Below are 15,405 nucleotides of genomic sequence, written 5' to 3'. Positions count from 1 at the left end.
CAGCAACCTAGGCCAGGTGCAGTGGCTCACGCCTATAATCCCAGAACTTTGGGAGGTTGAGGTGGGCGGATCACTTGAGGTCAGGAGTTTGAAACTGCCTTGGCCGACATGACAAAACTCCGACTCTACTAAAAATACAAAAATTAGCCAGGCAGGGTGGTGCATGCCTGTGATCCCAGTGACTCAGGAGGCTGAGGCACAAGAATCGCTCAAACTGGGGAGGCAGAAGTTGCAGTGAGTCGTGATCGTGCCACTGCACTCCAGCCTGGGTGACAGAGTAAGACTCTGTCACACACAAAAAAAAAGGAACAGCAACCTAAAAACCATAGACTAGTGTCTACACTCTATTGACATTACCTGCATGTTGAGAACAGTACTAGAGGGATAGAACAATATGCTCCTGTTAAGGAGAAAATCATTTTTTTCCTACATTTGTTTAGTAAAACCTTAATTTTCACTTGTAGCTCAAAGGTAAATTCAGGCCGAGCCCATGTCCAAACCATCATGTCTTTCGAATTTTAAAACTTCAAATCAATGAACACTGATTATACCTCACTGAAGGGGTAAACCCAGTAATAAAATTAAAAGCCTACTGTAACACAGGACATCCTAATATTCCTGTCTAGCAAACTGGCATACTGTCACTTGGTGTACTATAATTACAATGACTACTGTAATAAATATTAAAATAAAAAAATTATTTTTTCTCATAATTTATATTCTTATAATTATAATATACAATTATGCTTCTAGTTCTTAAAATGAACTAATGCTCCAACTCCATTAGCCAATCATTAATTTCAGAAAACATCTATCCCAGCCTTTCGTTAAACTCCAGTTTCTGTAATGGAGATGATAATGTTATCTGACCTCATAGGGTTGTTGTGAACACTAAATGAGATAATGGATATAATGTACTTAGCACAATGCCTGGTATACTGTGAGTGCTCAATCAATAGAACCAGCTGTCACCACTCCTACCACTGTTCCTACCATTGCTGCCATCACAGAGTTAATCAAACACAACCAGCAACAGGAGGGTATGAAACACCAGCGCAGGCTACTAGGACAAACTAGGAAAGACCTTCCCCAGCAATAAGTTTAAATATTATTGGGAGATATAATGATCATTTCTTCAACAATTTTTGTAAAATAATAACTTGACTAATAAATTCTGACTATAAAGCTTCTTTTTTAATCATCTTGGCTTGGGTGCAAAGGGCCTGGAAGTATGGGTGGGGTGTTGAGAACCATCTCAGCCCTTAGACTGTGCTAACCACACCTAAGGAGGAGACACTCAGAGACAGATTTCTCTCCTATAGGATCCAACAACTGGCTACCTAAAAGGACAATTTCTGTAGCTTAGTTGCCTACGTGGAGCCACCTTAGACATATTACTCATCAGGGGCTTCTCCAGAAAGAGATGGGAGTAAGAAGAATCCTAATCCCATCTGTCTAAAGAGAGCAGAGGGAGCAAGCAAGGGAAAGAGCAAATGAGTGAGCTAGACAGTATATTTAACTGAAACTTGGCCAAGAAGAAATCCAAATCCTAGGATTAATTTATCCATTTAAAAATATCGGCGGGGCGCGGTGGCTCAAGCCTGTAATCCCAGCACTTTGGGAGGCCGAGACGGGCGGATCACGAGGTCAGGAGATCGAGACCCTCCTGGCTAATACGGTGAAACCCCGTCTCTACTAAAAATACAAAAAATGAGCCGGGTGAGGTGGCGGATGCCAGTAGTCCCAGCTACTCGGGAGGCTGAGGCAGAAGAATGGCGTAAACCCGGGAGGCGGAGCTTGCAGTGAGCTGAGATCGGGCCACTGCACTCCAGCCTGCGCGACAGAGCGAGACTTCGTCTCAAAATAAAAAAAATCACTAAGCAATATTTACTACATGCCTACTAGAAATGAGGCAGAAACAAATTCCTTCATCTATCATATTTCTCCCCTCAGTTAACAAAAGTGCTGACGGTAAAATGTATCACTCAAAGAGTATCCTGATTAACACAGGTTATTACTATTAAATAGCTCAACTAAAGGCAAGATTTAGGGGCTAAATGATTCACACAATGGAATCTACTTATTAGAGACCTCCCATATGCTGAGTGAGAGGGATTCAAATAGGAATATGACCTAGCCTCCCTCAGAGAGCTGTCTGATGACAACTGATAAGAAGCCTCAATAATCCAGATAAACTAAGCTAAGTGAAGGCCTTGAGGCACAGGAGTAAGGCACTAGACAAAGTCACATAATATCTTTTTTATAATTTTTAGCTAAGGAAAGTAAAGTACCTCATATTCTTACCTAAGCAAGTAGGAAAATTAACCACAAAAAACTGTATTACTGTCCCTTATCCCTAGTGAATCAGTGTCAGAGTTGGAACTTTAACCCAGAAAACCCAATGAACCTGTTTTGAGCCAACACCAAATGCTAATAACCCTCACAACACAAATATCCTGTTGCCCACCTTTAAAGCTGCAGAATTTGCTTGTTCATCCACAACACCTTTTTTCAGAACCTGATTCTGAGCCCGAAGCTGAAAACAGAGAAAGCAATAATTAATTTTTAATATAAAGCAATTGGTTATATCAAGGAAACCACATCAATTTTACAGGCAACATTACATTACACTGAGTAACTAAGTAGCTTCTCACAAATATATGAGAACAAAAAAGTATTAGACCCAAAGAGGGTAGTAGATAGAATAATTCACCATTTTACAGATAAGGACACACAGGCTGAGTTGCCTAATGACATAACAAAAATCAACGGCAAAACTGGGACTAAAATCCAGTCTCCTAATTTCTAGTGTGTCACTCTTTCTATAAAACCAAGACCCATCCCTAAATAAAAACTAATACAATAAATAACAGGGTACTGAATATGCCATGTTCCTTGAAATTCTGACACACAATTCATTTGTAAAATACATACAACTGGACTAATTATTAAGTAAGAATTTCACAGAAAATAAAAATGTTGGGGCATCAACATACCCAGCAGGACACTGTGCCTAATATTAGACATGCAAATGTCATCATCGACAATGGCTTCAGGCATCAGCTGGGGCAGTATACAAAAGCAACTACGAAGTAGGCTCCACTCAAAAGTTAGTAATAATACCAACATACATCTGAATGTTCACTACAAACCAGGCACCATCCTAAGTACTTTCATGTATTACTTCATCTAATCCTCACAATCCTATGAAGTGGATACTCTAATTACCTCCATTTTACAGATGAGGAAACTGAGGCACAGAGAGGTTAACTACCAATGCTGAGATTCAGACTCTACCAGTTTGGATTCCAAAGTCATAATGTCAATTAGACAATATTGGCTATTTCACAAAGCTACATGTAAGTGAAAAAAGCAGTGCGCTGGAGAGGCGAGAGATGCCTTTCGAGAAAGAGTTAAAACTTGGGCTTTTTTTCACAGTTAATTATTAAATATTGAGAAATAACGTTATTTTAAATAAAGTATACAAATCAGAAATTATGCAGCTAAATGCATTTTTACTTATGTATGCATCTATACAACCACCACTGACAGGGTTTTAAAAGATAAAATTTACTTCTGTAATAAGAGGAAAATATTCTCAGCGAAAAGAACATAGAGCACTTAAGTATAAATAAACAAGTTCACTGCAGCTGAAGCAAAAGGTTTATAGACTAATATTCCCAGGGCTCAGTGCAGATATCATGAAAGACCAGGTTCTTCTCTGAGAAACTGAAAGAATGAGACATCCTTCTATGTGAGCTTTAAAAAAAAAAAAATCTATTTCTAAAATTAAAATAAAAAAATTTTTTAAATCTTTCTAATTCTGCATAACTCAGATCTGTCTCCTGAGAACAGAGAACAGAAACGACCCTTTTCTGTGCCAAAAGAACAGGCATATTTGCATGCTAAATCTTAAACTGAGTATTTAAAACTCAATGGAAAATTTAGCTAAGATTCTGAGATAAAATGCAAGAATACTGCAGGATATTCAACAGTTTAAGCAACAGACTAAAAGATGAGATTCTTCTATTTTAGAAAGTTAGAGATGACAGTTCATTACCACAATAGAAAGCAGATCCATTCTAAAACATCTTTCCACTGTTTCTTTGTTTTGATCTGACAAAATCAAATCATGTCTCTCTTCTGCTCGTGACCCTTATCACACAACAGAATGAAATCCAGTCTTACCCCTGAGCTGGAAGGCGCATCGTTGCTGAGGGCCCTGTCTCTAACCATCCCTGTGACTCCCCGCACACCGCTTTGTGACAATCACTCTGAACTCTTTGTTCTTCCCAATTCCACATCATACAAACCTATCGGCCATTCAGGTGTCCGTATTTGTTCCCTCCTGCTTGAATATCTTTTCCTGAATATACACTTCAGGTCCGATAAGAAAGTCCTTACTCTTGTAAAAAGAAAGTAGAGCCCACCCCCAATCTATCCACCTCACCGATATGCTTATTTTGCTTCTTGCCCCTAATTTCCCACGCTTAGACTGTAAGCTCTATGAAAGGGACTTTTCATTGTGTCATAGCTGTTAAACCCTGCATGCTAGAAAACATCTGGTCTTGGGGAAGGAGGACATAAACACATGTTGACATGAGTAATCGCTTCAGGTTTAGGTCCTGGTATACTCTTCTATGCTAGATCTAAAGTGGCATGAGTAAGCACAGGCTGCAGAATATCCCCAGACAGTGGCCTGATCCCTTGTTTGCTTCCCCACAATGCTGTAGATTGCAAATATGCTTTGTACTATCGCCATGGTGCTCCCTGCCCTGCGTGCACCCCTTCTCAGACTGGTGTGTGATCAAGGCACTGAAGGATTTCTGCCTCTTTCTTTACACTGTCCCTGCAGCGTGGCTTCTCTCTCCCCTTCCCCCCCTGCCACAATCTGTCAGTATTTCTCAATATATTGTGAATGGTCCTTAAAAGTTCTTGGTAAACTTTAAGTAAAATTGTAAACTTTAAGTAAAATGGAAGACTCTCAGAGTATCTGATCTACCAACCTTTTAAGCAACTTCAAGGGAGTACCAGGCAGCAATTAACAATGAAAGAAACCCTCAGTTTATTTTCAACCGGAGTCTTGAAAAAATACAAAATGTAATTATTCACTCTAAGCGGAAACAAAACAGAAACCAGGCTGTGTACAAAGAAGAAAATTATTCTGGTCAAAATTCCTTTGATATATACAGACCCATAACACCAAAAGACACAGAAAAGTATACCACAGGGTCTGAGAGAAAATAAGGTATGCCGACCGTAAAATTATACTAGCTTAGCCACCACTGTCTTTCAAGCACAACAGAGGTAGTTTTCAGAAGCTATGCAGCGGACCTAAATGTTATAATACGAGAACATTTCCCTTCAAAAAAAGACCTAAGACATAGGCTGGACCATATAACTAAGTCAAGGAAGCATGTAATGGACGATAAAAAGAAAAGTTGTCAATAGTAAAATATATATGAGCTATAATCTTCTTTCCACAAAATGTATTTTGGTTAATATTAATAAAATTTAAAGTATAAATGTTTGTTATAAAATTAGTATAACATGGTGAAAGCAAATATGTAGTGATAGCATACATTCTGGTTAAATGCACTTGTTAATTTTGAAAAAAAAAAAAAAAAAAAAAAAAAGAAAGCAGACTCCAAATCTTTGCTCTGCCATTTATTAGACAATATAAACTTGGTAAATTCACTTAACCTTTCTGAGCTTCTTCAGCTATATGGTCTATAGAATGGGTAAATTCATTTACCCCATGTTCCTTCTTCTGAGGCTACTGTGAGAACCAGATAAGAAACCTATGTCAAAGCACTTTCTAAACTATAAAATGCTCCACAAATGGAAACAGAACACTTATGATTAGAACAGATTCAAAATGACAACAGATACCTTTATTATAGTTTGCATGGTGTAAGTCATTGTACACCTTGATCGATATGGGGGAGAGATGTAAAAGATGTGGTCTCTATTTTCAAAGAACTTACACTTTAAAAGGGAAGATAAAATATTAAAAGATAACTAGCAATACTAGTATTTCCTGCTTGGAAAAAAAAAAAGTAGAAGATATTAAATTCTCTAGAACATGGGTTGGCCAACTAAGGTCTGAGGGCCAAACTGGCATGCTATTTTTAAAGTTTTATTGGAACACAGCCATACTCATTCATTTACGTACTGTCTATGGTTGCTTTTGAGGTACAATGGAAGACATGAGTAGCTGCAACAGAAACCACATAGCCTCAAGCCTAAAATATTTACTGTGTGGCCCCTTACAGAGTTTGGTAACTTCTGCTCTACAAGTTCAAAAGAGAGAAATACCACTTTAATGTTGATTTCCATGAAGCAGTGTTCTACTTTTTAAGCAAATATCAACATACCCTTGAATAAGGTGCTACTTAGCAGAATTCAATAAATACTTTCAAATCCATGTAGCCAAAAAAATAACAATACTGCTTCAGTCTTTAGATTTTATTTTATATACCTAAAGTCTTTAGATTTTATTTTATAAACCTAGTCTTTAGATTTTATTTCATATCCCTGTCTTAGCTGCGATCTGTAATCTCTTACATGTCTTCATTGTGTGGTATTTAGAAACTCCTAATGACTACTTCAAGGACTAAGAACGAAGCTTGAAGTTCACTGAACTGATAATTTCCTGTAGGACCAGAACGACAGCAATTAATTTTAAGAAAAATAACCTCATCTTTCATTCCTAAGGCACACTGAAGAGTATTTAAAGCAAACTGAACAGACTGCTTTGTTAAAAAGCAAAATGAAACTTTCAAGCTATTGCTGTTAGGAATTTAATATAACTGATTATAACAAAAAAAAATTAGGATTTTCCTTTGGAAAATACTTTTTGCTAAACTGGTAACTCAAACACGGTTTCAATGAAACCATTTAACAGACAATGCAGCTTTTTAAGAAACTGTTATCTGAAACACCTTTCTATTACTTAGTAGGTAGAAATGAAGGAAGATGATAAGCTTGCATACTCTACTGCCATTTTAACTACTCTTTGTGGCATTTGACGTTTTTCTGCATTTCAGCATCACTTCTGCCACTCTTACTGCATTACTGAATGAGCAGCTTATAAAATGCTGAGCTGCTCTTATTAGCCTGATTTTTTAAAATTATTTATTTATTTATTTATTTATTTATTTATTTATTTATTTATTTTGAGACTGACTCTTGCTCTGTTGCCCAGGCTGAAGTGTAGTGGTGTGATCTCAGCTCACTGCAGCCTCCACCTCTCGGGTTCAGGCGATTCTCCTGCCTCAGCCTCCCGAGAAGCTGGGATTATAAGCATGCACCACCACACCCGGCTAATTTTTTTATTTTTAGTAGAGACAGGGTTTCACCATGTTGGCCAGGCTGGTCTTGAACTCCAGGCCTCAAGTGATCTGTCTGCCTCAGCCTCCCAAAGTGCTGGGATTACAGGCGTGAGTCACCACATCCAGCCAGCCTGCTCTTTTAGAATCTATCTTTCTCTGCACCAGTATTCACCACAGAGGGGAGGCAAATGAACGCTATTTCTGTTTCAGATGTAGGTATAAGATTACCGGATGGTCACTACTGCCTCTAGGAGTCCAGAATGGAGACTCCAATGCACATGACATAACTGAGAAACAATTGCCCTGAAGTCTCTATTAGTACAGAAAAACTCTCCGACAGATGATACAGCTTATTTTCAACAGCTGTGCACCAAGCTCTTCTGTGCCATTCAGTGGGGGAAGAGTACCTCTGAATCCCTCTTAATCCTTTTAAATCTCATACTTCCTTGTTTTGTAATCTTCTGATTCATTTTACCCTTACTTTGAAAGCACAGCCCTTCCTCCGTTTGGCCAACCAAATCCCACCTGTTCTCTAGGATCCTACTTTTTACCTCTGGCCCTACTTCCTCCATAATTTTTCCTAATCACTCCCTGACTCCCTGTGGCCCACAGAGAGTCTGTGCCTCAGTTCCTTTGGCACTTACTAACAACAAAACATCTCTTATTAAACTATTCAGTTTTAATTTTACTTCTAAAATCAGTAAATTTTACATTTTACTAATATACATATTTCTGTATAGGCTGGGGGCGATGGCTCACGCCTGTCATCATAGCACTTTGGGAGGCCAAGGTGGGCAGACCACCTGAGGTCAGGAGTTCAAAACCAGCCTAGCCAACATGGCAAAACCCCGTATCTATTAAAAATACAAAAATTAGCCAGGCACGGTGGCAGGCACCTGTAATCCCAGGTACTTGGGAGGCTGAGGCAGGAGAATTGCTTGAACCCAGGAGACAGAGGTTGCAGTGAGCCAAGATCACACCACTGCACTCCAGCCTGGGAGACAGAGCAAATCAATCAATCAATCAATCAATCAATTTCTGTATTCATTTCCCACCTGCCAACTTAAACTATTCTCCATGGTAAAGCCTACAGTATACTTCCTTGTATTTCCTGCCTGCAATGAAAGATCAATGCTATGGATAGAGAAGGAACTCAATAAATTTTTAGTTAATCAGATCAGTTAATTTGATTAATCAAATTAATCAAATCAAATTAATAAGTTATACTACATATAAAGGTGTTTAAATGTAACACATTATATAAGAGATTGCCATTACTTTAACAGTTCTTTTTGAAGACTCTCCAAATAATGTGAACCTCATGGTCCTATTGGACACCAAAAATCCTTAAAAGCCTTGAGCCTAACTCTCTAATGACCAGTGCCCAGACCTGCTCTCTATAACTCTGGTTCTGGAATAGCCCAGCTTCAGTCAGGCCTATCACACAGCTGTTTCTCCTAGGACAGAGAGTGGTGGTAAGCTCACTATGACTTCTCTCATGCCACTCTGACAATATGTGATAGACTAAATGGCCCAAGATTGGGGATTTATTACCTTCAATCACAAAACATTGGAAGAATTTGTTGGGAAAGTGAGATGAACCACTCATATGCATTTTCTCAGCTAATCTCAAAATCTTCTGCGTTAGAACCACTTTTACATGACCGTCTTCATGCAATGGACTTTTTTTTGACATTTATACATATTTTATAACCCTATAAAACAAACCTTTAAACATACAGTCTTTTCTTCAATATATAGTGATGTGATGTGTGCAAGACAACCCCACGCCACACTAAAACCCTGATTCAAAGCTTCAGAATACTGAAGTCATGTGCAGACCCCAGCTGCAGTATCTGGCCTGGTTGACCCCTAAAACTCCTTCCAGTTCTAACATTTTAAGCATTCCAAATTACTGGGAATCCTACTTAGTCTTTCTTTCTGCCTACTTACTTGTTCCTATTCCAGGACAGGGATGAAGTATGTGCAGGCTACATACTATGCAGTAGCTGGGGTTACTTTGTCACTGAGGCAGGAAAAAACTCACATCTGCCTCAAATGGCATCCTTTCTCCTGCTCCTGCTCCCATGCAGGGAAACTCACTAGGACAAAACCCCAACCCTTGCAGTTTAGCTGACCCTCCATGAACAGGTGAGTAAATCAGTTAAACTAAAGAGGAAGAGGAGGTTGCCCCTTGTCTTTCTAGGGCCTTGTCCCAAGTGTGGTCTTTGGACAGCTGCAATAGTATCACCTGAAAGCAGAATCTCAGGCCCCACCCCAGACCTACTAACCCAGAATCTGCAGTTTAACAAGGTCTTCAAGTGAGTAATTTAGACATTTACGTCTGTGATGCACAGACCCAGGGTCTAAGCTAGCACTGTCCAACAGAGTACTCAATAGCTACATGTGGCCATTTAAATTAAATTATTCAAATTAAATAAAACCTAAAATTCAGTTCCTCAGTCACACACTAGCTACGTTTCAAGCACTCAACAGCCATGCATGGCTAGTGGTTACCCTGCTGGACAGCACAGACACAGAACATTTTCATTCTCATGGAAACTTCCACTGGATAGCACTGAACACAAACCTGTTTTCCAACCCAACTTTACTAGTGAATCCTACCTACACATCAGGGTCAAAAAAAAAAAAAAAGCTCATACTCAATTTTAACCCTATCCAGCTCCTGAGTCTATTTCTCTATAAAAGTGGGTGATAAATCAGGTACTGCCAAATCCTGTTATCTGGAGAGCAAACATGCTGGATCAAAACTGATCCTTTCTCAATATGAGTAGCTGTGTACTAAGAGCAGAAGTCTAAAAAGTTCCCAAAGGCAATCCCCTTTGCAAGTAAAGGAAGCATCAATTGCAAAGTAAACTGTAGAGAAATAATGGATGTTTGGCTTTCCTGCTGGCATTCACTGTCTCAAAAAAACAAAAAAAAAAGCTTTAAAAAGATTATCTTTATTTCTGCCAAGGCTACTCTCCCAATACCATTCCTTGAGCAATGATTTTCAAATGTTAGCATGAATCCAATCACTGGATAGGTTTGTTACAACACAGATTGCTGGGTCTCACTGCTAGCTTCAGATGCAGTAGTGCAGGGTGGACCCAAGAATTTACATTTCGAATCCACTTCCAGATGATGTTGTTTCAGGTCCCACACTTTGAGAATCACTGACCCAGGGTAACACAAACACTGGGAAGACAGTTAGAACTTGAAACTTGCTTACACACATACCACGGTGCCAGGCAAGAGTGCTCCCATAAAGAAAGCAGGCTAAAATCAAATGAGCCAGAACTGAGCACTTTTTGCCTCTCTTCTCCACAATGAAGATACAACAGAGCATCAGAAGCTGAGCAGGTCATGGAAGAAACAGCAAGTCAGAAATGGTTGTTCATCCTTAATCTATAATGTAGCAACTGAGGTCTTGATTAACTTTCCTTCACATCTCAAGGAGGTAACTCGCATCTGTTATTTATTAACTTCACACACCTCTGAAAACCAACTTCTACACACATTCATTCTCCCTCCCCAAACTCTATTGAACCTGAAATTTTAAAAACCTCAAACGACCCTCTAATTGCCCAAACCACTGGGTCTTAATCTTCATTTTTACTAACCTTTCCATAACACTTTCTTTTAGCAACCTGTTTGCCTCAGCAGTTCTCATCTGCTTTGACCTCCACAGTTCATCTTTTATCTAACTGGACTCTCTGTAATGGGAGCTCCTCAGACCACTATTTGTTTCTTTTTTTTTTTTTTTTCCTTCCTTTTCAAGAGGAAAGATTATGAGTGGTGGGACCTTTCCTGGAACAAAGGCTGAAATCTGCATTAAAGAAGAGTAAGACTCTGCCAGTGTCCTTGGCTTAGAGATCATGCTTGCTGCTCTCTTGATGGGCTTCCTTCTCCAGATTAAGAGGACATCTTTTTCCTTTGTATCCTAAATAAGGCAGAAAAATTATGCAACTGGATTTCAACATCAGCCCAGTTGTACAAGTTGTACACGTACAATGATACTTGTACCAGGGAAGGTAATAAAAAGGTGGAATACCTTAGGCACAGGGCTGGAGAGAGCACAGATCTTATCTAGAAATTGCCTGCTACTAGAATTGACAGGGAATAAAAAGCACAAGAAATCTTTTTTTCAGGATCTGTTCTCTTGTGTCCTGAAATTCCCATCACATTGCAATTAAAAGAATGAAAACTGGCCTGGTCCAATAGGGGAGATGACCCCAAGTCTGGCAGGCCTCCTACAGTCTCCTTAGCATCTCTTCCTCCTCCAGGCACATCCTTCCCACACGGGTTTCCCAATTTCCACCCTGATTAACTCTCAAAGTGCATCGTGATGGGACTTAACTCCAAAAGTGCTAGCCTTTGTCCTGACTTTTAGTCAGTCCATCTCCATTAGAAAGTTTCAGCCATTACTTCCAACATCACCTCATACGTGAATAACAAATTTAGTGTGCCTTCCAACCCTAAAATTCCTAGACTGTATCTAACCTCCCTTATAGCCCTTCACTCTTAAGGGGCCCTTCTTCCTGCCAGCCCTCATTGTGTCAGTGGCTCAGAACTGCAGGGACAACTCTGAGTCTCCCCACACTCACCAAGTCCCAAAATGAATGAGACGCAAGGATGAATGCCTTGTATCTTTCGTTAGTGCCATGCACATAGCAGGCACTCGAAAAAAAGGAAAGCTGAAAAGCATTTTTTAACCATAATTTCTGAATCCAGCCCCTTCTCTACAGCCCAGAAGTCATTAACTTTATACAAACCTACATTACTCTCCCAAAATCTATTTCAACAGTCTACTGTCTGCTTTTTTCCCCACCAATCTTTCCCTATTTCAATCCATCCTTCACAGTTATCAGTGTCCTTCCTAAAAGTAACATCACTCCCCTGCTTAACCTTTGGCGTCTCTCCATTACTCAAAAGGTAAAGTTCACTCTTCTTACCTGACATTCACAACCTTTCATGATGGGGTCCAAATTATCTCTCCAACCTCATTTCACCACTCTCTGCCGTGTGAAGGCTCATTAAGATTAATCTTAATGAACTTTCATACCAGCAAACATGGACTGTTCCCTTTGCCTGGAAAGCTACCACTCCCTCATTTCCTCTTCTCTAATCCCCACTATAACCTCAACGTTTACTCAATGTCTTCGGTAGTCCCACTGAACTGACACTTGTCATACTATATCATAACTATGTACTACGTTAGAATACTCCATTAAAGGTGACTTGTTAAGCTGGAACCCTGACTCACTCAACAGACCCTGGCAGACTGCTCACAGGGGGCAATATTGTGTGTTGAACAAGCTTACATATCCAAAAAATTTTCACTTTTTATTACTTTGGGAGGCTATACAATTATTTCAGCAATGTAGTCCCTACTCAAAACATTTTTCGAACGCCTCTCTTGCCATTTGGAATGGCCTTCTGAGCTTGCTGGCTCTCTGGAGAAGAAAATCAGCCCCCTCTCTTTATACTCACGAAACATTTTCTTATTTTTTTCCTTCTTTTCACAGGTGTTGATCATGAAACATTTTCAACCAAAAATAGTAGAGCCAAATTTGAGCATTGCCAACCTCCACCCACCTCCCTTCATCACATGGATTTGTTCCAAACAACTTCTGGCCCTTCAAGCAAGGAAATACTCCTTCAAAAAATGAAGACTTGCCATCACTAACATTGTGCCACAGGCTGTTAAGACAATTTCAAATGGAAATGCAACAAAGTTTTGCTAATGGTAGCATCACTGAAATAAGTATAGTATCTCGAAATATTCCTATTTGATAGTGAGGACTTAAGTGTGTATGTTTAGGCACTGGTTTTATTTTTCAAAGAATATTTCATCTTGCTATTATTGAATGAAATCCTAACGTATAAAATGTGTCTCAGTTTCTCCAAATTGCAAAAAGGGATTACCATCTTCCCATTGACTCCATGAATGCCAAGATCACTGAAAACTAAGCTTAATGATTGTTGAATCAATTTCCAAAGATGTAAAATTCTGCTTTAATAACTTCATTAAAATATTCTTAAACTAGAAACACTCCACCCAGAAACTGCAGCATCCTTTTCCAAGGAAAGGGTTCTATCGTTTAAAAGACTGATGCCATAAACACGACAAAGGGGCAGGTCCCCATGTTGCTTAACATGTATTGAGCACCTGCTGGGTGTCTACCCCATTCCAGGTGACCGAGGGACAAGAGAAAGAAAAGGATAGAGCCGTAGCACTCAAGCTTTCAAAATCATTCCTGACAACCTCTTGCCAAAGCAGTGAATACATTCATAACCACGCATCCCTAGTGAAGCAGTTTACCCGAATGTCTCCACCCTCTCGAATTGATTCGGGGGAAGATAAATCTCTTTAACCTCATATCATCCCTGTGGGAGGGGAGAAGGGTTGATCTTCCCCATCCCTAGGCTGAGAAAATTGAGGAATCAGCGAGGGGAGGAGTGGTCCACACCTTTCCCTTCCCTTCTCGGCCAGCATTAGAGGCAAGAAGCCAGAATTTCTGACATCCCAGTCCCAAGCCTGCTACTTCAGTGAAAAGCAAGAATCAAACTCCAGCTCCTTCCTGCAGAAACGCTCACGGACGCAGACACCGCCCGGCCCCATCTCCTAGGAGCTGCAGGTGGAGGCATCGTAATGGTGGACGGAGGCGGCGGAGGGGAAAGGTGGGGCGCGCTCGCGTGCCCCTCCCGCAGTACCCTTCGGTCCCGACAAGTCGCTGCCACAGCAACCCGAGGCCGCAGGGCAGGGGACCCCCTACTCCCAGATCACGATGGGTACCTTCGAGTACTCCTGAGCCAGCTTCTGGTACTTCCCCTGCAACTCAGCCGAGGCCATGGCCTCCCCCTCCCCGTACAGGCCAGGCCGCCCAGGCGGCTCAGCCTGTCTCCCGCCCCCAAACCCAGACACGCTCCCGGGAACAGCTCAGGGAGTCTCTGCCTGCTTGGCCACCGCCGCCGCCGCGCCTCCTCCTCCACTTCCGGGTTCGCGGGGTGGGAGGAAGGCGGAGTGGGGCCGGGGGCGGAGCGACTACAGAGGGCGGGGAGACGTCTGGCGTCACTGCCCCACCCTTCGCACCCGAATACGTGCGTGCGTAGCGTTCCCGGCGTGCCTGGGCTGTACCTCTGGGACCACGGGGCGCCATCTTGACGCATGGTCCAAGGTGGCGACCTGGAACGCACAACGAGAGAATCAAGAGGGGAAGAGAATCATGAGAGCCTATAAAATGGGCGTAGGACCTAGGAGAGGGACGATAATTGCGAAGAGCAGAAGGCCAGAAGAAGAAACATTCTAAGCGCATCAAGAATTCTGGCCGACTCCCCGCAGCCCCGGGTTTCCATGGCAACCGCCTGTCGCTAGATAGTTACGTCTTTCACAAGCATGGAAAGATTTGTGTATTCGGCTATTTTGTTATCCGCATATGATAGCACAGAACATGCTCTGCACTGTAAACTCTCAGACCTCCCCCAAATTGGTAACTTTTGCCGCTGCCACTGGCCCCGGCTCCAAACTTTCACTGTTATGTATTTTGTCATTGACATTTCTTTGTGTCCGTCTCTACCCACTTCATCCGCCCACTCCTCCCCCTTTACACATACCACATCAGAGCTGCTTTTTTCTGGGGACTGAGTAAAAGACCTTTAGGAAATTTCAGGTATTTATTCCTTCTATGCATGCAGAGTAGATATGAACAGCGAAAAAAAAATTGAAGCAAAAATAGTCTGCCTGAGAGATTTTATGCGGATATTGCTTGAATTAAAAGCCTGCCTCCTTCATTTAAATGTTTTAAAGATACTGTTCTAGGTAGTGTATGCGTTGCAGCATTACAATGTTCATTAATAGAGAAATGAGTAAATATGGGGTATATGTTTCTCATAAATTACAATGTGGCAGTTAAAATTAATAACCTAGATCTATATATGTGTATATAAACATGGCAAACCATGTCAAATGTAAAAAGCGAATTGCAGTATACTATAGTATGAAAGGATACTTTTAAAATACAAAGTAACATTTTTGTTGTTAATGGACACGTACTAAAATACAGAAACA

General features: G+C 40.7%; 1 protein-coding gene across 1 annotated transcript in view; it reads right to left on the bottom strand.

Moving 5' to 3' along the window:
* The window catches only part of PPP1R21 (protein phosphatase 1 regulatory subunit 21), a 78,456-nt gene extending 64,104 nt beyond the window's left edge, over positions 1–14,352 (bottom strand). Inside the window, 2 exon segments of the mRNA XM_017868841.1 lie at positions 2,468–2,536; positions 14,134–14,352. Coding sequence (XP_017724330.1) covers positions 2,468–2,536; positions 14,134–14,190 — 126 coding nt within the window. The 5' untranslated portion in view covers positions 14,191–14,352.
* Positions 14,353–15,405: the final 1,053 nt, after the last annotated feature.

This window comes from Rhinopithecus bieti, unplaced genomic scaffold (assembly GCF_001698545.2).
Source record: "Rhinopithecus bieti isolate Rb0 unplaced genomic scaffold, ASM169854v2 scaffold_4758, whole genome shotgun sequence".
NCBI lineage: Eukaryota > Metazoa > Chordata > Mammalia > Primates > Cercopithecidae > Rhinopithecus > Rhinopithecus bieti.
Note: the sequence above shows the minus strand (reverse complement) of the source record. Positions and strands in the feature narration are given on the sequence as shown.